The sequence below is a fragment of the Camelina sativa genome, chromosome 2 (assembly GCF_030686135.1).
Source record: "Camelina sativa cultivar CO46 ecotype springtype chromosome 2, ASM3068613v1".
In the NCBI taxonomy this organism is placed as follows: Eukaryota; Viridiplantae; Streptophyta; class Magnoliopsida; order Brassicales; family Brassicaceae; genus Camelina; species Camelina sativa.
The window spans coordinates 9,272,249-9,298,027 of record NC_141881.1 but is presented as its reverse complement, the minus strand read 5'-3'; the positions used below and the strand labels follow the sequence as shown (position 1 = coordinate 9,298,027).

At 39.4% G+C, this 25,779-nt stretch overlaps 5 protein-coding genes and 1 long non-coding RNA gene across 8 annotated transcripts; 1 reads left to right on the top strand and 5 right to left on the bottom strand.

Annotated features, from left to right (window-relative positions):
• Positions 1-6,197: 6,197 nt before the first annotated feature.
• Positions 6,198-7,670, bottom strand: LOC147948345 (uncharacterized). Its single transcript, XM_087466441.1, has 4 exons — positions 7,559-7,670; positions 6,754-7,186; positions 6,387-6,575; positions 6,198-6,270 (listed from the first exon to the last, which is right to left on the bottom strand). Exons 1-4 carry the CDS (start codon positions 7,668-7,670, stop codon positions 6,198-6,200), a joined length of 807 nt encoding a protein of 268 aa, XP_087322567.1.
• A 1,371-nt stretch (positions 7,671-9,041) lies between these two features.
• Positions 9,042-10,437, bottom strand: LOC147948344 (uncharacterized). Its single transcript, XM_087466428.1, has 2 exons — positions 9,646-10,437; positions 9,042-9,602 (listed from the first exon to the last, which is right to left on the bottom strand). The coding sequence occupies exons 1-2, from the start codon at positions 10,435-10,437 to the stop codon at positions 9,042-9,044; spliced, it is 1,353 nt and encodes a 450-aa protein (XP_087322554.1).
• A 1,173-nt stretch (positions 10,438-11,610) lies between these two features.
• LOC147948343 (uncharacterized) lies at positions 11,611-12,360 on the bottom strand. The gene has a single exon (XM_087466424.1). The coding sequence runs from the start codon at positions 12,358-12,360 to the stop codon at positions 11,611-11,613; it is 750 nt and encodes a 249-aa protein (XP_087322550.1).
• Positions 12,361-15,035: 2,675 nt separating this feature from the next.
• Positions 15,036-15,789, top strand: LOC104722275 (ethylene-responsive transcription factor RAP2-9). Its single transcript, XM_010440420.3, has one exon. The coding sequence runs from the start codon at positions 15,228-15,230 to the stop codon at positions 15,681-15,683; it is 456 nt and encodes a 151-aa protein (XP_010438722.2). The 5' UTR covers positions 15,036-15,227; the 3' UTR covers positions 15,684-15,789.
• Positions 15,790-17,196: 1,407 nt separating this feature from the next.
• Positions 17,197-19,584, bottom strand: LOC104722285 (uncharacterized). 3 transcript variants are annotated; one of them, XR_757172.2, is made up of 7 exons: positions 19,356-19,579; positions 19,167-19,256; positions 18,671-19,037; positions 18,128-18,323; positions 17,995-18,035; positions 17,742-17,880; positions 17,197-17,381 (listed from the first exon to the last, which is right to left on the bottom strand). It is a non-coding gene; the product is annotated as an uncharacterized LOC104722285 (long non-coding RNA). The 3 variants fall into 3 exon arrangements; XR_015577818.1 differs by lacking the exon at positions 19,167-19,256 and having other exon boundaries at positions 19,356-19,584; XR_015577819.1 differs by lacking the exon at positions 17,995-18,035 and having other exon boundaries at positions 17,742-17,994; positions 19,356-19,554.
• Positions 19,585-23,703: 4,119 nt separating this feature from the next.
• Positions 23,704-25,018, bottom strand: LOC147948342 (uncharacterized). Its single transcript, XM_087466415.1, has 6 exons — positions 24,884-25,018; positions 24,533-24,797; positions 24,247-24,340; positions 24,060-24,166; positions 23,861-23,945; positions 23,704-23,773 (listed from the first exon to the last, which is right to left on the bottom strand). Exons 1-6 carry the CDS (start codon positions 25,016-25,018, stop codon positions 23,704-23,706), a joined length of 756 nt encoding a protein of 251 aa, XP_087322541.1.
• Positions 25,019-25,779: the final 761 nt, after the last annotated feature.

The window sequence follows — 25,779 nt, the reverse complement described above, 5'->3', positions numbered from 1 at the left end:
AAGAAGATTATCTCCAGGGACTTTGCGAAAAATGATTTGGTTCTTCTCTTCAACTCAAGGCTGAAGATTTTTCCTGGGAAGTTGCGTTCTCGTTGGTCCGGACCTTTTCGAATCAAGGAAGTCATGCCATATGGCGCTGTTGTGCTTCGGGACCAAGAGGAAAAAGAATTCACTGTCAATGGTCAACGTCTTAAGCCGTACCTAGCGGATTACGATCCGATTGAGACCTCCTTCCCTCTGGAGGAACCTCAAGCTGCTTAGGCAGCAAGAACAGTCAGGCTCGAGACTCTAAACAAGCGCTAATGGGAGGCAACCCACTGGGTTTGCGTTCGCTTACCCTTCTCTTTTTGGTTTTGTTTTCTTTTCTTAGGAAATTTGTTATTTTGTATCCTTTACAGAGACACTCGAGAATCACATTTGGTAGTGAGCTTTATTTTCAGGAACAGGTTCGAAACGCAGAAGATGCAAATCCCTTTTCAAGGAATGTTCCGTAGTCGTCAGGATCAGCCAGTCCAATTTTGGACTGGCTGATCCCCGTTCCAGGTAAGTAAAATTCGAGAGAAGTAGTAAAAAAAAAAAAAGAGAGGCAAGGAGAGAGAAAGGAAGGGAATTGGTATTTCGGGTTTTTGGACTTAAATTCAACCGGGTTAAGTCCGGTTTCTTGTTCAAATTCCCAATCATAAAACCTAATTTCTTTTTTCTCTTCCTCCTTTCTCCCTCGCCGTCCCCAATTCTGATATCCTTCTTCTCTCGAATTCTACTTTGCTTTGATTCAATTTTGGATTTCTACCACTTGATTTTTCATCCTTTGTTCAACCCAATTGTTGTATCAATCATTCGAACAAGGTAAGTCCTTCCTCTCCTGATTTATGTTCAATCTTCGGAGATTCCAAGGTTTAAACTTCTCAATTTTTTTTTTTTGATATTTGTGCTATTTTCTCCTCTTCTTTCCAATTGATGAGCGAATTAGTGAGATTAACTGTCCTACATGACTCTTGGAACTAGATTTAGGCTGCTGTGGCTTGAATTTAGCATAGGCTTGTAACATGGGTTAATTAGCATAGGGAATTTTCGATTGCCTTGCTTTTTCTCACATCTTGGTTACTTCCTCTTTTGCAGAGGATGCCTAAACGACGCCGAAGTGGTAAGGAGACTATCACTCCTTCCGAGGAACCACCAACAAGAGTTTGGAATGATGAGGATACTAAATGTTTGAAGTTACTTACTCAGTGCAAGCTGGAGCTAACTCGTTTTGTTGATCGGGACCTTTTTGAACGGATGGGTGTATTAGCAGATTTTGATGAGTTGGTCAAGAACATAGGTTTTGGTACTTTTGCTGAGAAGGCATGGGACTTGTATGAGCGGCTCGCACGAGAGTTTCTCGCCACTGTACAAGTGGATTTACCAGAGGGAGCTGACACGGTGGCTGAGCATTGTTCGATCAGTTTCTTCTTGCTCAAAAAGCATTATGTCATCTCCGTGTTCGATCTCTGCGACATCTTTGGTTTTCCAAGAAACAAACTTTGCAAGATGGAGAAGCTCGACAGTAGGATGGAAATGTGGAAACTGTTTGGAGCTGGGTAGTATGTCTCTCGTGGAGCTAGAAAATCTCGCATCCGCAACCCTGTCCTTCGTGTCACTGCAAAGTTCCTGAGTAACACCATCTATGCTAGGGCTGAGACTAGCACATTGCAGCTACTTGAGTTGTGGATGTTTTTCCATGGTCTTCGCAGGTTCCTCCACCCTCCGGATTCACCTATCTATCTATCTTTCTAAGGAGTTTGAGCAGGTGCGGAGGAACATGGTTCATGCTAAAAACAAGAGTGTTCTCATCGGCAGTTTGGTAACTCCTATTATCGAGTATTGTGGCATCGTTTTGCCCCCGCATACTAAGGCTTCGAAGAGGAAGTTGCTTGACCTCAAGTATATGTTTACAAGTTAGATTTTGGTGCGTCACAATTTCTGCTACCGCTTTCAAGACAACGCTGGTCACCTTCGCTATATGCTGATTCCCTTGGCCTTTCTGCACTTCGATTCGCAAGGTACAGAACATCGACTTTGATCCTCCAGCTGACGCCCTTTGCAAAATCGATGATGTCCTTTTCCCAGGGGAACGCAAACCTGCAACCATCAGATCCCGTAGCAGCACACTCCCTGCGGTTGCCTCTACATCTTCACATCCATCTCATTCCCTTCCACCATTTCCTCCTTTCGATGTGAACCAGTTTCTTGCTACAACACCTAAGGAGCCCCCTCACTCTGAGTTTGAGAGATGGATATACGACACCCAGAAGAAGAATAACCTGTTGCTCACTCGTCTGGCTACTTGGCTTCAGGGTCTTGCCCCGTCCTGTTTTGCACCACCACCATCAGCTCCCACCGCTGCCAGTGATGACGAGGACACAGCCACTGAGCCTCTCGGTTTTGACCATTCCGCGACCTCCTCGCCTTCTCGTCAGTTCTGACCAATTGCTGCTTCCTCACAGGTTTCTCTTTTTCCTTTTCTAGGACTTTTTCTATTTTTCCTTTTCATTGTCCGAGGATTCTTTTCCTTAGCTTTGCTTTCACACCGGGACGGTGTGAAGTAAGTCCGGGGGAGGGATGTCTCCACGTTACTAATGTTGTTTTCTTTGGTTGTTTTCTTTTGGTTTTGAGTCATTTTATCATTTTGCCGAGTCTAAAAAAAAAACAGAAAAAAATGGGAAACTATGATCAATTTTAGGAATCCTGCTTTGAACTAACACTCTTATGATTACTTTTGTACCTTTGATTTGGAATGAAGCTTGGAATGAACATGAGCAGTCTCAACACTCCCCAAAAGACACTCGCCAAGGAGAACACTAAGTTGAACCAGAAGTTGTCTCTAGCTTTGACAAGACTTAACCGGATTTAATTTCTTACCTTGGGGCTTGGTATACATCAGACAAGACTCCTCCTCTCAAGCCTCACAAGACATGCATCTCCTCACAAAGTATGCTTCCCCTCTCTCTTCCCTTCAGTACTCAGTAAAAAAAAAAAAGAGAGACTTATGTTAAAGAAGAAGAGGATATAGGTAATAAAAGAAGTGAACCGAGGCTTGTGCGTAAACCTGTGCATCTTTCGGAAGTCATGGAAACTTATCCACAAGAAAAGAACAAAGGATTGATTAAAAAAATAAAATGATACCCTAGAAAATTAGGGAGAAATCAATCCTTTGGAAGTGAGAAAAGAGAGAGGAAAGGGAACATATGAGGAGGTCTTGGGCATTAAAAGGTTGAAGGAGTCAATTAAGTTCAATGATCGATACTCCCATGGTAAGACTGCAACCTTTTACTAATCTGATGTAGAGAGACAACGATGGGGAGACCGAAGGTTCTCTGAGGCTGTGGAGGTCAGAGTAGGGAGTGTTGATCCTAATCATGGGAAGAGTACAAAAAGTAGTTCTTAATTTGATTTGATGAAGAGTGCAAAAAAAGAGGTTCCCAAGAATATGTGAGTTTCCACTTTCAAACATTTTCTCTGTTCTTGAGTTTTTGTTTGTTCTTGCTTGAGGACAAGCAAAGATTCAAGTCCGGGGGAATTGATGTGTCTGTATTTTATAGGGTTTTAACTATAGTTTTAAGGTTTGTTTTGAGTCTTTTATTAGGCCCAAGTGTGCTTTTGGAGTCCTTTTAGTCTTTTGTGAGTCTTTACAGGTTCTAGGTGACTTTGGAAGGAATCTGAGCGTTTTGGGGGTGAAAATACGTATCTGAAGCTAAATTGGTTGAAGACTGATCGAGCTAGTAAGCAGATGGAGTGAGAACAGAAAAACGTTCCAGATCGACTGATCCTCGCTCGAGATCGACCAATCCCGTCCCCGAAGCAACTTTTCCTTTTATGTTTTAAACCGACTTTTAGGGTTTTATTTTATTATTTAAGCACGAGGCTCGACCTCTAGAACGACAAGTTTTATTCTACGCAGCCTTTGAGCACTTGTAAGCTTTGGGAGAAGATCTCTTATCCTTTCATAACCTTTGGAGAAGAATTCTGAACCCTTTTATTTTCTCTTTGCAATTCAAACATGTTTTCTTTATATTTGATTTGTGATTGTTGTTGTTCGATGTCTGAGTAGTCTCTCTGTTGGGTTTCGGGTTTCAAAAAGGGGTTTTATGATTCTTTAACTTAGGTTGTTAGATTTGGGATTGATCTATTGAGTTCTACATCTATTGTTGTTCTTATTGCTTAAACTAGATTAGCTACCTAGTTTATGATCTTAGGTTAAAATCATCTAGGCATCAAAAGTGTTGTTGAATTGCTTGAAAAGAACATAGGTGAGCAAGGTGATCCTTAGCCAACGACAGTTGAAGTTGAGGCACCTTGTGAACATAATCAAACTTGAACTTATTGCTTGCTAGGATTGTTTAGATTCAAATGACGGATTAGAGTTTTATCAATTCCTTGCATAGATAACTAATGCTGCGACAGTAGGTTAGTTTTACATTCGAGATTTGAGTTCAAGAACGGTTTCTAATGCTTTCCCAATTTATCATCTGAATAAGTGATCATAGCTCCTAATTGATTCCCTGCGCCCAATACTTTCTCTTGATTTTACAAACTTTTATTTAATTTATGTCTTTGATCGGTTACTTGAAAAACAATCTTTCTTATTGCTTTAGCTATACTTGATCTATATAGTTTCATAGTGCATCGCTTGGTCTCTGTGGATTCGATCCTAAAGTGCTACGACGACACCACTAGATCGTGGTTGAGTGTGCTTTGGGTTATTAATTGACCCTAGATCAATTTGCATTTAATGTGGGATATCGATAAGTTTAAATAGTCTATATAATTAGGTCAACAACCGACATTCGACGTTAGAACTTTTGAAAAGATGTTTTCATAGGATATGAATATAGAATGAACTCTTCTAAGGATAAAAGGTCAGAAGATTGTCGATAATATTGTTTACTCTTCTAGTGAGGTTCTTAAGTCCTTTTTGTTATCACATAATATATTGTTGATTTACCAGAAAAACATTATTGCGACACTAGACCATATATGTTATATATAGATTAGTAAAATATGTACGGCGACTATATAGATTTATCTTTTAATCTTCAAATAATTAAATTTATATTTAATGATTCTTATTGATAAAAATTTTAAATAAAATCCCACGCAAATAGATGAACAATACTTGGGTTCACCCCTAGGGGTGAACTTCTCCATTCATCCCTAAGTATTCATATAATAAAAAATATTATCTTCACAATATGTACGTTGTATATCACTTAGTAAAGTAAGTTTAATGTTTATATAGATTTATATTCAAAAGTTGAAATGATTATATTTGAGCTCAACAATTTATATTGATAAAAAAATAAATTAAAATCTCACACGTGCGCCAGTATAAATTCTAGTTGTAAATAATATTAACTAATGAGATCAAATCGCAAAAATGGGTTTCGAACTCTTTAACGACGACATCTCAGCTTTTTCACAAAATCCGTCTTTATTAATATATAAGGGATATTTAAAGACCATAAACAAGGATCAATGGTTTCAAAGAGAGACTAGCTTGTACTGCAGATCATTTAAGACATCATCAAACGAGAAGATAACATATTCAATGTTAGCTAATAAAATAGGCGAAAAGATTAGGATAGATGAATCTACAACAATGTTGAAATTGAGTTATGTTTCATTGGTACAGAAACTTTAGACACAATCATATATTTTTATGATGAAAATGTTTAAATTTATCTAACAATCTATGGATGAAGAGCAACATAGAAGTGTGTTACCTATAGAAGTTATCTTTTGATTAGTAAATATTTTCGTTACAGGATTAACTTTCAAGGGTAGAGAAAGAAAGTTCACTTGATGTGAATTTGGTGAGCTGATTTCAAGTGATAGAATTAATGGTAGAATAAATGTTGGTGTTGTTACTCTTTACACATGCTAGAAATCAGCAGAACAACCTCAAGAGTCTTTGGAGCCGCTAGAAAATATTGTTATCGAAGATGTGAAATATGGTGTTGATAAAAAGGTGGAAAATGGTGTTGAAAACGATGGGGATATGATATGGAGAACTCTAATATTCGTGACTATGTTGAGTTTCCACATTTTTTCCAAGAATTTCATTTTTTAAAAACGACGAGTTGAAATGGTTTAGGGAACGCATCCCTAGTAACATTTCTTTATTTTTTTTTTTCAATCAAGTTGCATTAAATTCGAAACTACTCAATGTTTGGTACAGATAAAACCGGTTGAACCGGGAGAAATACACCAGATGGTACAAGGATATTAAGACTAAAGCATTAAATGAAACAAGGGTAGATAGAGAGTTTTTCGCAATCTCATATGCTCGTCGGTTCCTCTCACGAGGAACGAAGGTGAAAGTGATTTCTTCAAAACTCGATCCTAACAGGAGGATATCGTGTAGAATCTTGTAAATCTCCTTCAATTGGAGTTCCAAGTTAATCGCTTTGATCAGCTGTTGTAAATCCGAAGCGTACAAAAGTTTTCGATAGCCAAGATCGGAGGCATGTTGCAAGGCCAAATACACTGCTGTCGCTTCCGCCATCAGCGGGGATCTGACATGGTGAGAGTTGGCACTGCCGGTTTTTCAGAATTTGGTGAGGGCCTGTGAAGATCCAGCCGAAACCCGCATCCTGGGATTCCTCCCTCCAGGCCGCATCCGTAAAGCATCAAATCAGATCGAGGTTATCCTCAGCATGCTGTTTCTATGCACAGGTATGTTTCAATAAGGTCTCTGAGGTTTGATTTAGGTACCATTCCCGGGTTTGTGAAATGGCTTGAGTCATAGCTTCTACCGGGGGAATCTGTTCAAAAATAAGCTTATTGTGGCATGTCCAAATGTTCCACAGGATCCAAGCCCCCACTGCTCCATTCGCAAGCCCAGTAGGTGGAAGACAGGTTAGTGATCGGGTTACTTTAAGACCCAACTCCAAGCTTTTGATCTCCGATGGGTCGAAAGTGGTTTTTGTTGGGGTCTGCAACCAGACGTTAATGGCAAAAGTACAATGAAAAAACAAGTGGAGTCGCGTCTCCTCCTGACCACAGAAAGGGCACTTGGAGGTTCGATTAATTCCACGATTGCCTAAGTTTTCACCAGTTGGGATCGCATTTCGCATTATCTTCCAGAGGAAAAACCTGATTTTTGGTAAGCAAGGTAAGCTTGTGACAACCTGTCCCGTGGACCCCACTAGCCCACCACTAGCTGCCCCAACGGACTGTCTGTGGACCCCACTAGCCCACCGCTAGCCGTCCAACGGACTCCAAGCTGGCCCTGCAGGGCATCGATCCTAACCCATCACTGTGGAAATCCACATCCACCAGTAGGTTATTGGTGCGCCAGGCGTTCCTCGAACCCTGGTCCCCACCCTTTAACAACCTTCCCACAGGACAAGTTGCCACCAATTGACCTGCAGATCCGTTGGGGCAGCTAGCGGTGGGCTAGTGGGGTCCGCAGGACAGGTTTTTACAAAGCTCCAGATCTCTTTTTCCCAATTAAAATCATGATATGAATCCTCATGCTGTGATTGTTGCTCCTGTTTCAAAGATAAGGTCTAGTAACCTGATTTCGCTGTATATTCACCAGATTTTGTGGGTAGCCAAACGAATCGATCTTCTGCTCCATGCTTGCTGGGTCTGATGGCCAAAATCTCTTCTTTATACTCCGAGATCATTGATTCTAGTCTCTATGGGTCCCAAATGTTGGTGGATGTGCAAATGAGCTCTACCATAGTTTGGAACTAAGTGTTCTCAGGGGGAGGTCCCATTGGGCATACAGGGGAGGATAATGATATCCATGGATCATACCAGATACTGGTTGAGGTCCCGGAACCTATTGCTTTCCCTAACTGGGATTTGATCAAGTCTCTGCCAATGCAGATGCCTTTCTAGCCATGGAAGGCTGATGAAGGGACTTCACATTCTAGGAAAGAAACATCACCACAGTATTTGTCAAGCAGTATTCTTGCCATAAGACTCTTCGGTTGGGTTAATATTCTCCAGCTCACCTTTGCTAGAAGTGCATCGTTGAAATCTGATATATCTCGAAATCCTAGCCCTCCATTCTTCTTATGAGTTGTCATCTTTGACCAGGCTAACCAACACATTTTCCTTTTCTCTTCAGATTCATCCCACCAGAACCGAGTAAGGGCCGATTGGATACGCTTACACAGGGACCCTGGTAACTTAAAGCAGGATATAGCGTAAGTAGGCATTGAAGCAAGAACATATTTCAACATGGTAGTCTTCCCCGCAGTGGAGAGTGACCTATTAGACCAGCTTCGTGAACGTTGCTTTATCTTATCCACTATGGTGTTAAACATATCGCGCTTCTTCCTGCCAAACAGCTCCGGGAGCCCCAGATATTTCCCAAGGCCACTAACTTGTCTCACTCCTAGAACTTGCATAGCCATCTCTCGAGTTTGGTCACACGTCTTTGTAGAGAAGGTAACAGCAGATTTAATCTTATTTATCTTTTGTCCCGAGGCTCGTTCATACTTCTGGAGAATGGTCATTAACTCTCTGCAACTCTGTTTATCTGATTTGCAGAAAAACATGGTGTCAACTGCAAACAAGAGATGGTTAACTTACGGGCTATGTTTTGACGCTCTGATGCCAGGTAAGCATTTATCTTGTTGAGCCTTGTTGCATAAACCAGATAGGATCTCACTGCAAAGAATGAAATATAGGGTGATAATGGGTCTCCCTGTCTAATTCCTCTTTATGGTTCAACTTTCCCTTGTGCAAATCCATTTAAGAGGTAGGAGTAGGAGACCGATGTTATACAAGTCATTATCCACTAAATCCAGGTTTGGTGGAATCCCATTCTTTCAAAAACAAGCGGATACAGTCCCACTCGAGTCGGTCGTAAGCCTTACTCATGTCAGTCTTGACCGCCATGTAGCAACGCACCTTTGCTCCAGAAGTCTTGAGGTAGTGGAGATTCTCATGTGTTATTAGCACATTATCTATTATCGCTCTTTTAGGCATGAAGGCTGACTGGTTTTCCGAAACCACCATTTGGAGGACAGGTTGGAGTCACTTTGTTATAATCTTTGATAATTGTAGAAAACAGAGCAGAGGACGATAGGTCGATAATCTGCCATTTTCTGGGGACTTTGTATCTTAGGTATGAGCCTAATATGAGTTTCATTACTATGCACAGGTAGTCTGTTGGATAAGAAGAAACTCTGAACTTCTAGGACTACGTTAACTCCCACTATGTCCCAGTTTGACTGAAAGAAGCTGGCAGAGAAACCATCAAGGCCAGGGGCTTTATCAGTGTGGATCGAGAAACAAGCGATTTTTATTTCTTCTGAAGATGGAATAGTGATGAGTGTTTGGTTTGTTTTAGGTGTGACACAAGGATCGATTGCCTCCCGGATAATAGTTGCACGATCACCACTCTCCGAAGTGAAGACAGTTTGGAAATACTCAGTGATAACCGTAAGTATTTGTTCTTCTTTATGCATTGCAACCCCATTTTCATCTTCAATCACTGAAAATTTGTTAATAGCATGTCTGCCTTTGGTTATAGCATGAAAATATCCGGAGTTTTTATCTCCCAAAGTTAACCATAGCTGTCTTCTTCCAGAATTCTTTCTCCGCTTTATATGCCTTTAGCAGACTTAGGTTAATAGTAGAGATTACCTCAGTGGTCGGAGTTAGGCTGGACATGGCTTCCTCTAATTGTTGTCGAAGTAACTCAATCTCCTTCTGACTATCCTGGTGTTTCAGTCGAGACCAGGTTATGATTTCTCTTCTACACCGAGCCAGTTTATTTTGCACTGTTTCATAAGTATCATAATTCCAAGCCTTAAGTACCAATTCTTTTACTTCAAGGTTCCCTTTTAGACGCCTGTCATATCTAAACATGCCTTTCTTTTTCTTTTTTGATAGGTCTAGGCAAGTGAGAAGTGGTATGTGATTAGAGCCTTCAAAACGAAGGTATTCGCTGCGGCTATGTGGGAACTCCTCTGCCCATATCCCATTGGACATTGCTCTATCCAACCGACAGTGGATGATGTGATCATGTCTCTTACCTCTCCATGAGAGGAAATTGCCCGAGTGCCGTAGGTCAAAGAGATCACAGTCCGACATGAAGGATCGAATGTCAACAAAAGTGCCTTCATGCCTATCTGGTCCCCCCTGTTTCTCTGATGAGTCGATGATGTCATTAAAATCACCAGTCAGGAACCAAGAATTATCTCTAGTAATACCAAGCACGGTAAGTTCATTACACACTACCTTTCTTTTTGTTCTATCAGGTTCGCCATACACAAAGGTGGCGAAGAAAGATTTCCCTTCCGCAGTAATGCTAGTATCAATGTAATCTTTGCAGGCAGACATGATCTCAATATCCATGTGTTGTTTCCATAAGAGAACAAGGCCTCCTCCCCCAGGAGTATGGGGTGATACAAGGTAGTGATTCGGGTAATGCATCTAGTTGAGGGAAGAGATGACATTCTCATCAGTGTTCTTTGTTTCTATGAGGAATATTACATCAGGTGAGATAGTGGAGTTTGTCTCACGGAGTCGTCGGCCTGTTGTGGGATTCCCCAAACCACAACAGTTCCAGCTCAATATCTTTAAGGAAGAGGAGGCGGGGGATTGTGAAAATCCACATTTTTCTTCGTTATAGCTGGGACTATTGAACATATAGGAACTGAAGGGTTGCCAGTTTGTGGAGCAGTTCGTCCTTTCGCATTGGTTTACGGCTGGAACTAGGTACGGAGGTACTCTTCTGTAAGCCACTTTTCTACATTAGTGATTTCTTTGGGGATCCATTTGCTAAGTTCCTTTTTGACTTTTTGCTCATGCTAGTTTTAGAATTTGTCTCGGGGAGGCTTTTGCTAAGGGTGGTCGACCCCGTCCTTGCTTTGAAACAGGGCCTGATATCTCCATGGTGGGAGAGTTCCGAACACTAGTTGTTGGTCTGGCTTCAGAAAGAGATCCTTCAGTTTGAGGAATTAGAGAACCAGACAGGACAGAGGCAGATGCAGCCTGAACAATTTTGTCCGCTGTTTTGGCCATTAGTTTTTTTGCTTTTCCCAGGATTACTCTCTGTTTTCTAGCCGCTTTCTCTGTTGGGTCTGGAACCGCCAAATATTGGATAGTAACATCTCTACGCTCATCCATGACCTGTTCTTTCGTAGGGATTACCATAGGAGGGGAAGATTGATCCGGTACACAGGGACCCCGTGGTGAGGAGTTAGGGGGTACAATCATGGGGGTGAGTTGTGGCGAAGTTCTTCCATGTTCCTTTCCAGGGGAGGGCGTCTTGGTCTCGATGAATCTGATCTCTCACCCGTCTCTGTATTTCCAGGGCCATTTTTTCTTTCCATTGGAGATTTTGGTAAGGATCTCGCCTATGATCCCTTGAGAGGTAGGGGGTTAATAAGAATCCCTGCTGTACTCTCTCCTTTGGTAAGGGTGGGATCTTTCTCTCTCGAAATGCCTTCTAGCCGTGTATGCATTACGTTCTTGATTTTGGCTTCTTGACCTGTAGTCGCTTCTGCTATCCACCGATGGAGTTGCCCGATTTGTGTACTTAGCCGTTGCAGAGACATAGTTCTTTGGGTCTGACTGGCCTGAGAGAGTGCTAGGGGCTCTGAATTATTCTCTGGAGTATAGTAGTTCCTCTGGATTCCTGGTTAGTGGAACTTGGGGTTGGAGCACTTGGGGTAGGGACACGTTTTTCTTTTGTAAGTCCAGGGCAGAACCTTGTCTCATGTGTGAGTCTGAAACAGTGAGAGAGTGGTTCTTCAAGTTTTTGTAGTCTAGGGTTACTATGGCTTCCTTACCATCCGGGAAATCGACAATGGTTTCTTTTGTCAAAGGTTGCAAGCCATCGATAGGGACTCGGATCTTGGCAGAGTCACAGGGAATCTCCACTTCTTCGAGTTCACCTAACTTTTTACCTATCGTTTCCAACATTTCTGTCTGCCAGTAGTGTTTTGGTAAACCTTGTAGTTCGATCCAGAAAGGGATCTTGGAGGGGAAAGTTTCAGAAATCACTGGTTCCCATTTTTGAAAGATTACCATCCATTGGCCATAATGGTAAGGTCGGTTGTCCAATACCTGTTGCATATCTTCTTCAAAGTCGAATCTGAACTGGAAGTAGCCACGGCCTAGATCTGACCCAGTAGCTTTACCTTTCAGGTTCCATCTATTAGCGAGAAAAGGAAAAAGAGACCATAGCCTTTGAGCAGCAGGATTTGTTAGCCGTCCCATCAGAGTGAGAGAGTTTTCCTCTATCAGAGCAGAGGTATCGAGATCCGGGGCTTTGATTCTCTTTCGAGGTGGGGGAAAAAAGCTTGGAGCGATCTCCTTTCCTTTTAGGTAATGCGGGATTTTGTTCTCCATGATATCTTATGTGATGGAGGTTGAAGGGTTTATAGGGACTGAGGTAAATGAAACTTTCGGGAAAAGGTGAATGTTGCAGGGTTATACAGTTTACAAGGGTTATCAAGGGTGAAAAGGGTTATAACCAGTTAACAGCAGGATATGTACCAGAAAGTTGAGTGGTTCCGATGGTAGCTTTGGTGGTGGAGGTCGCCGGAGAAGGGGAGAACACAGCCTAATTTCATCGGAGACATTGCGTGGACCAGCATGTTTTCCTTGTGTCCCAAAGAAACCAGAGGATAATACTTTTAACTGCTAAAAAGTAGTTGGCGAGATTTGGTTTTTTGAAAAGTTCTTTCTGTTTCGGAGAAGCATCAAGACCCGTGCCCGAGAGAGAAAAGGAGCTTTTTTTTTTTTTGTGAAATCTCACAGAATAGTAACATTTCTCTATATACATAGAGAAACTCAAATACAATCATGGATGATAAATTGGAATTCTCTATATTCACGAGAAACTTAGAATATCATGATACCATCTCTCTCTTGAAAAATGTTGTATTGGACAAAATCATGGATGATATAATTAATGATAATTAAATGCTACAACAAAACATGATTTTAGAGACTGCACTAAAAATAGTAAAAGGGATTATGTGTTACCTTAATATTGGTAGCAACTAAACCGCGTATACAATACACTAAGTTCGAACCTGCACATACGTGCGGAGTTACTTTTGCATATTTTAAAAAAAAAATAGAAAATTTTCATGTAACCCTCTACTCAGACCTGCTTGAGTGATGTATATAAGAAAAAATTAAGATATAATATAGATAAGAGATATTATGTGTATATTATTCTAAACTAATCCAAACATTTCCAACTGTTTGTTTAGGGGTGTTAAATCAAATTTGGATTCGGTTTCAGTTTCATTCATTTCACGTATTTAATTTAGTTATATAACCACAACCGTATATAACCATAACTGATAGTTAATAAACTGTAACCATACCCGTATTCATGCCTACTTATCGATACCAATCCTGTTGCATATCATAGAATTTCCAGATGACCTAAATATAACTGTCAAGCGATCAAACCTGTCTAATATGTCTGCGATCAAACCCATCTAATATGTCTGATTGCAACATTTATATTGTTTTGACCCAAAAAAACCTCATTCCTCGTAATTTACATGAGTAAATAGTATGTTCGCATATGTTCTGCTTGAATTCTTGTTCCCAAAATTCTCGTCCCGTATTTTGTCATACATGATTATACCCACACAAAATTTTCATAACCTGATTTTTATGGAACTAATTTGAACGATTCCTAAAATATAATAAATCTGTTGTTTAGTTTTCTTCTTAATATGTAAATTGTGTCAGTTTGACAACATCGATATTTGATATGATTTTTTTAACCCTTAAGTGTATTCCCCAATTAATAGTATAGATTTCCTTCAATTATTGAATGAAATATTCCCTAGTTCTACTAATGACAATTTAATGTAAATTCCCTATATATTGAATGATCTTTGATTATTTACCATTAGAGCTTTAGAAAATTATTAGAAAGGTAACATTATTTACATTTTTGAAGATATGATTTTAAATATATATTTTTTACATCTCATATAACATATTACAAATACATAGTGAAATTAATTTAATTTCAAAAATATGTAGGGGATAATATTTATCAATTTTTGAATAATATTTACCAATTTTAGAATTTATAGGAGCAAATATATTGTGTATATAAATAAATTGAATATCATTGGCAGTTGACAAAACAATGTATATATAGTAGTGGCAGATTTATGTAATTTTATGGAATACTAAGGGTGAATAATAAATTGGATATATAGCTCTTTAGCGACGACACATCAGCTTTTTCTCCGAAATGTTTCTCTTTTAATATATAGGAGATATGGAGATAAAGGGATAGAGATAGAAAAAGTTGTTAAAGATCCAATATGAGTTGGCTATATTACTTCAAAAATTAACTCTATTTGTTATAGATCTTTCTCGAAGACCTTTGCCGAAGTCCGAAGACGATCTTTAAATAATTCTGCAGAAAGAGTTATGCAGAGAAAAGAAAAAAAGAAAATGAGTTATGCAGAGAAACATTAGGAGACTATAAGTCTGATTGGTAACGTATCTAAAGTTATACAGAAAAACTGTAAGTTAGAGCTGTAAGTTTTTACGGAATAGTGCAAAGCTGTAAGAAAGAACTGTACATAAAAACTGTAAAAAACTGAGAGTAAAATTTTTAATAAAGTTTTTAGTAAAACTTTTATGATTGATAAAAATTCAAAATGGTACTATTTATACCACTTTATTTTTGTCACCAATCACACCCTATAGGTGTGTTACCTTAACCTTGGTAGACCTAACAACGTAGTTCATCTAGGTTTTTCAATAAAAATTACACTAGACCGAGGAGCGAATATGTTTGACGCACTAAAAAATAATGAGAAGAAAAAGAAAGCAAAGACAAAACAAAAGTGATGATAGAAAGAAATTGTGTCGCATAGTGTCGTAAGCGTAGGCTGCCACGTTGGTGGGCCAAATGTCGACAAGCTGCTTCATGGAAATACCTTATTTCCGCCACACAGCCGTTTCTCAGCCGCTTAATAAAACTCCAATTCAAACATTCAATGCATAATCCTTTTAACCAAACACTAAAAGTCAAACAATAATTCTTTCGTTAAGTTAATAAAAGAGGGTTATGGTTCATGTCGGCTTACTTAAATATTTGAGGAAGAAAAAGAGTGGCGGCGCTGCCACATAAGGCATATATATATCTTTAGCCGCCTATGTAATTGTAATCTTCTCTCTTTATATATTACACACGTAGACATGTCACGTTTGGTTAAATTGAGGGTATGATTGAGATTGAATACAAACGAAAACAAGACTTTCCTATGGTGAAAGAAGGACTCGTCATGAACGAGAAGCCGAAGAGGAATCCAATGAGCCCCAAGGAGAAGCGATATAAAGGGATAAGGATGAGGAAGTGGGGGAAGTGGGTGGCTGAGATAAGGGAGCCTAACAAACGATCACGGATCTGGCTTGGTTCCTACAAAACCGCGGTTGCTGCCGCACGCGCTTACGACACTGCCGTGTTTTACTTACGTGGTCCTTCTGCAAGACTCAATTTCCCCGAACATGTCTTTCAGGACAGAAACGGCGGTGAAGGCGTTGGAGGAGACATATCTGCGACGTTGATACGGCAGAAGGCGGCTGAGGTGGGAGCTAGAGTTGACGCGGAGCTCCGGTCAGAGAATACTATGGTGGAGAAACTAGACATGAATAAGTTGCCAGAGGCATATGGATTGTAATTTTACAGTTTGGTAGTTTATAGGTTGGAGATTGCCCGGAGACAGAGTCAAACAGAGGCTCTGATTCATACAAGGCATAATATAGTTGATAATTGCTTTTTTTTTATTTCTTGAGCATAGTAATCTTTTCATAAGAATGAGATTTAAGATTACTAAAAAACAAACATAAACGAAAAAAATGCTAATAACCAATGATTATTAAATCGTTATTAGCATAGTGTTTACGAGAATTCTCCAAATTATATCGGACGATTGATGTTAAGTTGGATACTGTAGTAGGTGTTTTAGTGATATTGGTTGTGGTGTAAACCATAATTAGTAACAATTTGTGAACGGAGCCGCACTCACCTCGTTTGGTCAAATTGGGGTTGTAGGTATAACATGTTTTTTTTAGCCAAAAATTTTTTGTTACAGATTTTTTACAAAATTAATTAATAACTATTTGGTTATAGCAAATTTTTCCTTCATAGCTAATTGTCGCAATTTGCTACAATTTAGATACTAATTGAAAAGTAACAAATTGCTACTATTTGATAATTTTTTTTTTGTCATCTGATGTTGTTATTGATAATAAACTTGAAGGATACATAAAATACAAACTTAAGCCGGCGGAAAACATAAATATCCTCGGAGTCTAAAACCCAAACAAGGGAAGCTAAACTGACGGACGAAAGAAAAGTCCCCCGAAACTAAAACTGAAAGCAAGAACCATTAAACATACAAAGCAGGAATTATAAGCCTCAACTCAAAAGAAATTGCAACTAAAGTTTTAAAACAAAAAACAAACAGGACTTCAATCTTCAGAGACGCTAGCTCAAAGTTCACCAAATCAACTTCTTCTTCTGAAAATTCTAAGAATGAGATTTATCTTTGATGTCCTCGGCAATCCAAAGATAACAACCGATTCCTCCTATCAAGATGAGAGCCGACCTCTCCAAACCGAACCAAGACCTTCATAACCCTGCAAGTGAGACTTTAGAGGAACCTCAACCACTCCCGGATACGACGACGATAACGACCCATGCGCCACCCATTTATGCCTAGATAGAACTCTACAAAACATTTTCAGATTTCTATCCGATCTACAAAGCAAAGACAATGAGCCAAACCTAACCACCCGAAATAACCCTTCTTGCAAACAAAAACACCATCAAAACGAGCCAGCTACCATTCACTGCAATCTCCACCCCGAATATGAAGATCTGTAAACTTTGAAACTAGCATCAACTTCAGACAAATCAAAGCAACTGGAGCAAACCAGATGGAAACCAAAGGCTGAACTAAGGCTGAACCAAACCAGAAATCAAAGCAACTTGATATATTTTTGTTGTAGCTATTTGTTACACAATGCGTCAGACACATGCGTAACAATTATCTTCAAAAAACCATCATTAATTTGTGACAGTTAGCTATACAGTTAGTTGTCATAAACTTGTTACAAATTAGAAAAATATGTCTAATTTAGTGTGTATAGTGCTGTAGCTAATTGTTATTAAAAAGTGACAAAAAACTATAAACAAAAATCTTTATAATTTAAATAAAAAATTTATTTTCCAATGTATACAAAAACATCAACTACTTTTCTCTATTCTCTTCAGCGCTCTCTTTTAGGTTCTTGCTCAACGATCACTTCATCATCTTTGTTTGAGGTTGAATGCCTTAGTTCTTCAAGACTTTTTGTTAGCTTCTGCAAACAGACTGCAAACAGAGTAAAAAATAGAAGTTTAGTATGGTTTGCAGAAGATATCCAATTACTCCAAGGAAAATAACTCTGTCCACATTGCTTCAACAAATATACGCATGAAACCGTTTAAGTAAACCGTTTTTATTCAATTATCAAAACTAAGTAAAAAAAAAAGAAGTGAGAAGTCACTCACACGTTTTGATGGTGCCGTAACCATAACTCATATTGGAAACTCAAAAGAAATAAAAATCCAGAAGTAGCATCAGGGGACATCTCTTGTGTTATATTAATCAATTTTAATTAGAGGAAAATTAGACCCAACATAGAGAAGTAGAATATACAAGTTGAGTCTTATAACAAGGTTTTTAGTTTACCTGAAAACAACCAACTTGTGGTTCTCCTTGTGTTCTTCAGATACTAAGTCAAGTCTTTCTCACTTGTAGTGAATTCAGTCTTTTCAGCTGCTCATTGTGCTCCTAATCCCCAATGAAGTTACTCCAATCACTAACTAATCTAGAAACCAAAACCAAGAACAGAACGATGCAGAGCTTTGGTTGTGGTATATGATTGATCACAATGGGGAGACAGATTCTCCACCATACCAAACAAAACGAATACCAAACTCACCTGCAGTATAGGATTAGGACCATGATGTCCCTTGTTGCATCCTTAAAGTTCAGATAAGAAGCTATACCATAAGACACAATCAATCTGCTTAAAACTAAGGTTATGCAAGTGTTTTTAGTTTCCAGTCACTCACCAATCTCCTCTCTGGTGTGGAAATTACATAGTCTAACCCACATATCTTCTCCACCAGCAACGATTTTGTTGACAAATTTGGGCTCAAGCGATGCAGATTCGATAATTAGAGAACCGGAGTTTATAACTTTATATATCAAAAGTGATGATGGTTTAGTGATCATAAGATTTTACCCTCCAGATGTGTCGATGACATCCTAGTTTTACATATAAATGAAGCCAAATTAGTGATGTATACAGAGCAAGATCACAAAGCAAACTTGTTGCTTCAATAATCACGTACACACGAACCTACGTAAGTGAGTGTATGATTTTGAGACTTAGAATAAAATAATCACAAGATTCCACTTATACTTATAGCATGAGTACGATACAGTTTGGTAAAGTTCTATATTTCAACAAGAGACGCAAAAGATTTCAAACTGTCATTGATCTGCAACTTTATCTTTCTTCAATCAAAATTCTAAGTTTTGTCTTACTTTGGACCGATTCAGTAGCCAAGAACAGAAAAAAGATTGCAGGTAAGGGGATAAAATTGACTTACCAGATAAACAGGATTGAGTTTTGAAGTCAAGGAAGCTTCGACTTGCTCCTTCGATACACCCATCTCCCTCATTCTGGAAGCTGCTGCAATTTCTAGCATTGCTTCAACAATTGCATCACCACAAGCGTTTCGACCTCTCTTGCGTGTTGTTGTTGGTCTATAACTAGAAGGTGTCATCATTAACTTCATCTCCACAGCAAGGTTCATCATCACGAAACATCCTTCAAAAACCCAATTAAAAGACTTCCATCGCTAAAGCAAATGACTCTTCAACACCCTTTGACTTCAGCTCCTCTCTGCTTTCTCAATGAATCGAGGCACATGAGAGTACAATTACTAAGGCTGATATTAATCTTTGGTCTCTTCCCTATAAGAAACCAGAACCCATGTAAGAAAAAATAATGTGTGTATGAATCTGAAATATAGTAGCCAACCAGAGCAACAAAATGGTGGTGGTGAACACGGCTAATGAATTCAATCTCTACCTTAAACTCACCTTAAGCTACTTAACAACAACATGGATAATGATTTAAACCACCGTCCATGAATTCAATCTCTACCTTAAACTCACCTTAATCCTTGATAACTGAAGAATTTAAACAATCCAATTAGCTCTTTATAGGTGAAAATCCTCTAACCACTGTCCATGAATCCGAGACAAAAAAAAAAACGAACACAACTTAACTAGAATAGGCGGTGTCGATGTAGACAATGACCCATTCACCGCCGCTAATTGAACTGGAGGAAGCGGAACAGACGGCGTCTATGTAGAGAAGCGAACGACCACCACCACCACTGCTTCGGATCTGCGACTGAGAAGAGGGACGCGAGCCGCGGCCACCACCGCCAGGAGCTTGAAATTTCGATTGAAGCTGTTTCCCTACAGCAACATAATCACTCTTTAACATTAAATCAAGGGAGAGTTACTAGAATATTACATAAAAGCTTCCTTATTACAAAAGTAACACACAATTGTTTGTAATTACTAGAATAAACTCTGTACTTATACTACTCCTGAATTGGGAAAAAACGTAATTATGGCTAATGACATTAGTAAAAAAAAAAAATATTGGAAACTGGGACTAAGTCTACCGATCCTTTGATGGTAGATTTATACAGGTGGACTGATTAAAAGTGTACGTCAGATATTTTTGGTACACTTAGTTGTAGTGCTGGTACACTTATCCCTCGACGTAGATGATACACTTAGTTGTAGTGTTGGTACACTTATCGGTCCACGTATATGAAATCGATTCGTTAGATTAAGTTGATAGAGGAATTTCCCTTTGATGATAGACTTATGTTTTTAGCGCGTGTAGCGGCAAACGTAAAAGGGTGGGAAGATATTTATGGTAGACTAATGGTCTGTTGCGACAGATTTATGCGACAGCCTTCTCTCGTTACAGATATTTTTGGTATACTTTGTTAGTTTTTAGAAATAGTTTTCGTAGTGTTGTGGTAGGCTTCTTGTCCGTGGTAGATTTAGTAAGCAAGATTGACAGCTGTAAAGTCTTACCAGAATAACACGAATTTGTTTGAGCTGGCAAAGACAGTCTAGCGTTGCGATAGACTTATTGGAGGAAGATCTAAACAGGTTTGCTGTTCTTCCCTAAATCTTTCCTCTGGGTGCATCCATGGAAGAGCAAGATATCGTTTTGGCATGTGGGAGGTGGAGGGTAGACAAAAAGCGATGGTTGTTTGATGTTGATACCAGCAAAGGGTGCAGGATTATAGTTGCCGATAAAAAAACGAAGTTTGAAGACTTTACTGCTATGGTGTTCGATGACTTTGGTTTCTGTGAAGGAACTTCCGGCATAAAGTTGAGCTATATGTTAGATAGATATAAAAAAGCGGATGTTCTATGCCACCAGTGATTGTTTCGAATGGTCGGCAGTTTCAAAACTTTCTCAAACAGTGCAGGGGTGAACTCATCCGGCTATGCGTTGAGATTGAAGATAAATCTGGTGAAACCTTGTTCGAGGAAGTTAAGCCGAAAACACCAGAACCAACACCCAAGACCCCTGAAGTCGTTGTAGACGGTGAAGAGTACGAGAGTCGGAAGGTAGACGGTGAAGATAATGTAGGAAAGGATGTAGATGAAGATGAAGCAGATGAAGATGAAGCAGATGATGAGGAGAACGGTAGATTTGATTACTGTGACGACAGCGATGGTGCAAGTTCAGGGGATGAAGACTATTTCCTTTACTCCAACTTCGCCCCGGATGGACCAGAGGAATCATTGGACGACGGACCTGGGGGTGGGTCTTGTATAGAGGAAAACGTGTGTAACAAAGAGTCAAATATCCGTACCCGCAAGACTAACTCTGCAGCTGAAGCACTTGAGAAGGAGGTTCGCAAAATAGAAAACGGAGGTGGTGATATTGCTGTGGGGGATAAGTTTGATAGCAAAGAAACCTTGGTGGCAAGGTTGAGGGTGCTGAGTGTATTAGATAAATATGATTACAATGTTCGATATTCAACGCCCAGTTTGTTAATCGTTGAGTGTTGGGTAAATCGTTGTAAGTGGGGAATACGGGCTTCAACCATGGATGATTCGCCGGTGTTTCATATTCGCATATATTGTCGTGAACATACTTGCTCTATTACGGAACGATTTGGCCGTAGCCGTAATGCTAAACCACCAATCCTAGCTCAATTATACAAGGATTATGTTGGTGGTGTGGGAGGTTCTGTTGTGCCAAATCTTGTTGGGGAAGGGCTCAACCTACGATATGGTGTACAGGTGGGCTACTGAAATACTCTAAATCCAGTCTTTTTAACATGTTTGTTTTTTGGTTGGCTTTGTGTATGTGATGGTATATAGGGTGTAAACGGAGAAATTTCTTATGTTGCTAGGGGGCTTTTTGTACGTGAAGACGTAGTGGAAACAATAACAAACAGATCGTAGCTTTAGTTTGTTGGTTTTCTCAGAAATTAGTTGATTCTATGGCCTGCACTGCACATATATATAATTCGACCTAGTTGATATTGTTGAGTGCTGATGTCTTTTACTGACCATTTTCATATAATAGCTTGGCTACTGGAAGGCACATCGTACACTTATAAAGGCGCGGGAGTATGTTAGGGATACACCTGAAAGTGGATACGCTGAATTACCTGCATATTTATACAGGCCGAGGTCCTCTAATCCGGGGACCCTTACTAGACTGGTCGTTGATGCAGAAAACAGATTCAAGTATGTTTTCATTGCGCTTGCTGGATGCATTAAGGGTTTCAGGTATATGCGGAAATTTGTAGTTGTAGATGGAACCTTTTTGAAAGGTGACTCTTCTGATAGCGTCAACACAAGATGAAAATTTTAATATTTTCCCTCTGGCGTATGCGGTTGTTGATACAGAGAACGACGTGTCGTGGGAATGGTTCTTTACGCAATTAAGTAGTGTAATTCCTGATGATGAAGAGCTTGCACTGATATCTGACCGGCATAAATTTATTGGTAAAGCTATCGCTAAAGTGTACCCCCTGGCAAGTTGAGGAATCTGCACGTATCATCTTCACAAGTATATTATCCTGAGATTTAGTGGGAGCGAAACATTCCGGCTGGTAAAAAAAGCAGCTGCAGCGTACCGTGTAGTTGATTTCGAAGAAATCTTCCAGCAAATTCAAGAAGCGAATCCGCAACTGCAGGCTTACTTGGTGCGTGCAGATGTATCCAAGTGGATCAGGGTGCACTTTCCTGGTGATAGGTACAACTTCGCCACGAGCAACATTGCAGAATCGCTAAACAAAGTACTGAATCCTGCGAGAGCCTATCCCATTGTAGAGTTATTAGAAGCTGTTCGGAATATGTTGACACGTTGGTTTGCTACAAGGAAAAAACAAGCTGCCGCAATGCCAACTTTACTCACCAAAGGAGTGGAGAACCTGTTACAGGTATGAGATTCATTAACATATCCATCAATATATATATGTTAACGAAAGGCCTGGAAAATGTTAGTGGATATGTTGTGTTGCTTTGGTTATATGAACTTACGCATTCATTTACTCATAGGCACGTATTGAACATTCAAGGCGTCTAAAGGTTCAAGAAATTGATGAAGATCGATTTCAAGTAAGTGGTGGTACCTCAACGCATGTTGTCAATCTGAGGTATAAGAGGTGTTCATGTAGGCGTTTTGATCTAGAGAGGATGCCATGCGTACAACAGTGGGTATGCGGAGGCGATAATGCCGATAGATACATCCTGTATCGTCCCTACTGATATTACACCGTCCAAATGTAAACCGCCTTTTGTTAGGAATCCTCCAGGAAGGCCAAAGATGTCGAGGATGAAGTCTTTTGTCGAGGTTGCATTGGAGACGAAGCGGCCCTGCAAACAGCATGCTTGTTCTCAGTGTCAACAGGTTGGCCACAACCGTAAAACATGTCCAGCTAATACGTAGTGCAGGGGCGACAATAGACGTGTTATTTTTTCATGGAGGATAATACTCTTTTTTTCCTAAGTGCCACCATAGCTTTTCGTAACATGTTTATGATGGACCTTTTTAATTTGTAAGCCCACCTTTTGTTTAACTATAATTGTTGTCGAAATTTGTTCCGACTGCCCTAGTTGGGCCTCATACTCGTGTGGGCCTTTTAGAAATGTCAAGCAAACGGTTTACTGTTTGAATAAGATACTTACAAAAGCGAAATATATCTGTTTGTGTATTTTATGTGGTTCATTAGAGAGGACATAATGCGATGGAAGGATAGTGTTGCAAATGTGTTAACCACATTCACTGTACCCATGTCAACGGACCAAAGAAGTATGGTTCCTTCATCCGTTTTTTTTTTATGAACGGTTGTGTACGTACATATATTACGAAGTAGCAAATTTTAGATTTTGTTGACAAAATACAACCATAAATTATCCAGAATCAGCGTAACATTCGGTTTATTCAAAAGTACAAACACACACACCAGGAAAAAAAACAAAAAAAAATAGTTTATAAATTGCATAGTTCTGTAGATGGTTCTTTCAATATAAGTAACTCTCTGAACTCTCCCTTTCGCCAATCTAGTTCCTTTTTTTCTTAAGGTCCTGCATTCTCCCCAACGTGCTCCATTATATGTTCTATATAGTAACGTCCAGTGAATTCAGATCTGCGGTAATATTGGAGGTGTATAACGTATTTGACAGTAGCAACATATACAAAATTATGGTTTTTAATAGGAAAACAAACAGCTTACATCGCCTTGTGATGTTCCATTCCCTCGAAATCTGGTTTTATATAGATTTGCGAAGAGGCAGCTGTGTTGACGAGACATGGAGCACCTACAGAACATTTACAAAATTAGATGCATATGATTTCACAAGGCTAGTTTCCTTATCTGATCTATCAAATCGAACGTACCTTCGTAGCTTCCAACCTCCAGAACCGCAAAATACAAAAGACGGGTTCGGATGTAAAAGTAAGATGACACTCGAGTGCTTCCCAAGCATTTATGAAGTGAGCAGCATAGTCATCTAGGGCATGACCCTTGAGGGTTTCATTCCTACAATTTTCTCATTTTAATATAGAACGGGAATAGGAAAAAACTTTATATTAAAATGTATTAGCACAAATCTCCTTTACCTCCCATTCAGTAGGGTGAGGACAACTTCATTGGCCGCATTTGCCCCCTCGAGCAATCTTCTATCTTCCACTCCAACTACACACCCACAGACATCTGATTCGGGGTAGACACATACTTTAAACGTTACGACCTATGTATTTTGATATGAAATTGTCTACTAACCTTCTTATTTAATATCAGGCCTAAAAACTAGTAATGTGCACAAATATATCATATAGTTAAAGCAAACATTTTTTAACGTTGTTCCAAACGATTTGTGTAATTGAAAATTGAAGATAAACGTACCGAATGATATGGGATGGGTAATTCTCCCTCGAGATATATCACCCAAATCCTCGAAACAGAAGTAGAGTTTTTGATTCACCGGTTCGAGCAGACCCATCGTCGAATCATCAGTAAATTTGATTTGGAAAGGATGATGTGTATTTATCTCCTTAAGCATTGGCTGGATGACCTTGAAAGTCCTAATTTCATACCAATCACCATCATAGATATACTTCCTCATTTTCTTGTAGGTCGCTGGTAAAAACGCCACCTCGATTGTGTCACCCTATAAATTGCATATCAATCGTGTATAAGACCACTGCGTTGGTTAACAACTTCGTGCAAATATTTTACAAAGTAAAGTGGACTAACCCGTGTATCAGCAAGGAGCAGAACCCGCTTTTGAAAGAACTCAGTAACATACCACGAATTCAAGACCTTCGCTTGGATAATCCAATTCGTTCTTCCTGGTCTAAGATCAGCGATGGCATCAACTCTAAATTCCATGGTTTTTTCTGATAATTTCCTGTTACTCGTTTCTATGCTGGGTTTGGAAAGGAGATAGGGAGATGCTATTTAAATAAAACAAAGCGTCGCCACTGGTAGTTGCGTCTTTCTACCGACTCCCCGTCTCTCCTTCTCTAATAAGTGCGACTCTTCGATTTCTTTGTTTATCTTCGGGTGTATATTTAAAATTTTCTTAATTACGGGTCGATCGATCAGGTTACGTATGTTATATTATATCAATAACGTTATGTACTTACATGTAACATGGTATTGGATACGTTATTATATCGTAAATGCAATCTTGTGTTGGACGCCAGTTAATCGTTATGTACTGTATACTGTATAGGTACACGTACACTGACAAGTTACAATCTTGTGTACGTTCAGTCATACTTTAATTCGTAATGTACGTACATACAACTAATTTACGTTGTGTACGTGGTATTATTTTATTATCTTGTTGATGTATGCTTTTTCCCCCTTCTACTTTCTTAATTACGTTATCGCGCCCAACCACTTCGACAAAATTCATTCAATGGTTGAAAATGGACTTATCTTAGTCACAATTTGGTTGAAACAACCCAATCACAAACGAGTTTGACAACCGTATGCACAGTTGTAACAAAACAATACATTACTCGTACCAAACGTAAGCACCCATGTACCCAAACACATTTTGTTGTACATACACAATATGCAGATTTATCAATTGTGTATAGTTGTTTTGCAAGATAGAACAGCAAAAAAAGAAAGGATACAAC

Coding starts and splice junctions, on each gene's coding strand:
- LOC104722275 (XM_010440420.3), top strand. CDS start 15,228: ATGATTGAGATTGAATACAAACGAAAACAAGACTTTCCTATGGTGAAA.
- LOC147948345 (XM_087466441.1), bottom strand. CDS start 7,670: ATGATCTCGGAGTATAAAGAAGAGATTTTGGCCATCAGACCCAGCAAG. Junction 7,187..7,558: donor TGAATATACAGCGAAATCAG/GTTACTAGACCT, acceptor GTGGTGGGCTAG/TGGGGTCCACGGGACAGGTT. Junction 6,576..6,753: donor ATTTCACAAACCCGGGAATG/GTACCTAAATCA, acceptor AAAAACCGGCAG/TGCCAACTCTCACCATGTCA.
- LOC147948342 (XM_087466415.1), bottom strand. CDS start 25,018: ATGGAATTTAGAGTTGATGCCATCGCTGATCTTAGACCAGGAAGAACG. Junction 23,946..24,059: donor TACATCCGAACCCGTCTTTT/GTATTTTGCGGT, acceptor AATGTTCTGTAG/GTGCTCCATGTCTCGTCAAC. Junction 23,774..23,860: donor ATGGAACATCACAAGGCGAT/GTAAGCTGTTTG, acceptor ATATTACCGCAG/ATCTGAATTCACTGGACGTT.
- LOC147948344 (XM_087466428.1), bottom strand. CDS start 10,437: ATGCATTACCCGAATCACTACCTTGTATCACCCCATACTCCTGGGGGA. Junction 9,603..9,645: donor GCCTAACTCCGACCACTGAG/GTAATCTCTACT, acceptor AGGCATATAAAG/CGGAGAAAGAATTCTGGAAG.
- LOC147948343 (XM_087466424.1), bottom strand. CDS start 12,360: ATGGAGAACAAAATCCCGCATTACCTAAAAGGAAAGGAGATCGCTCCA.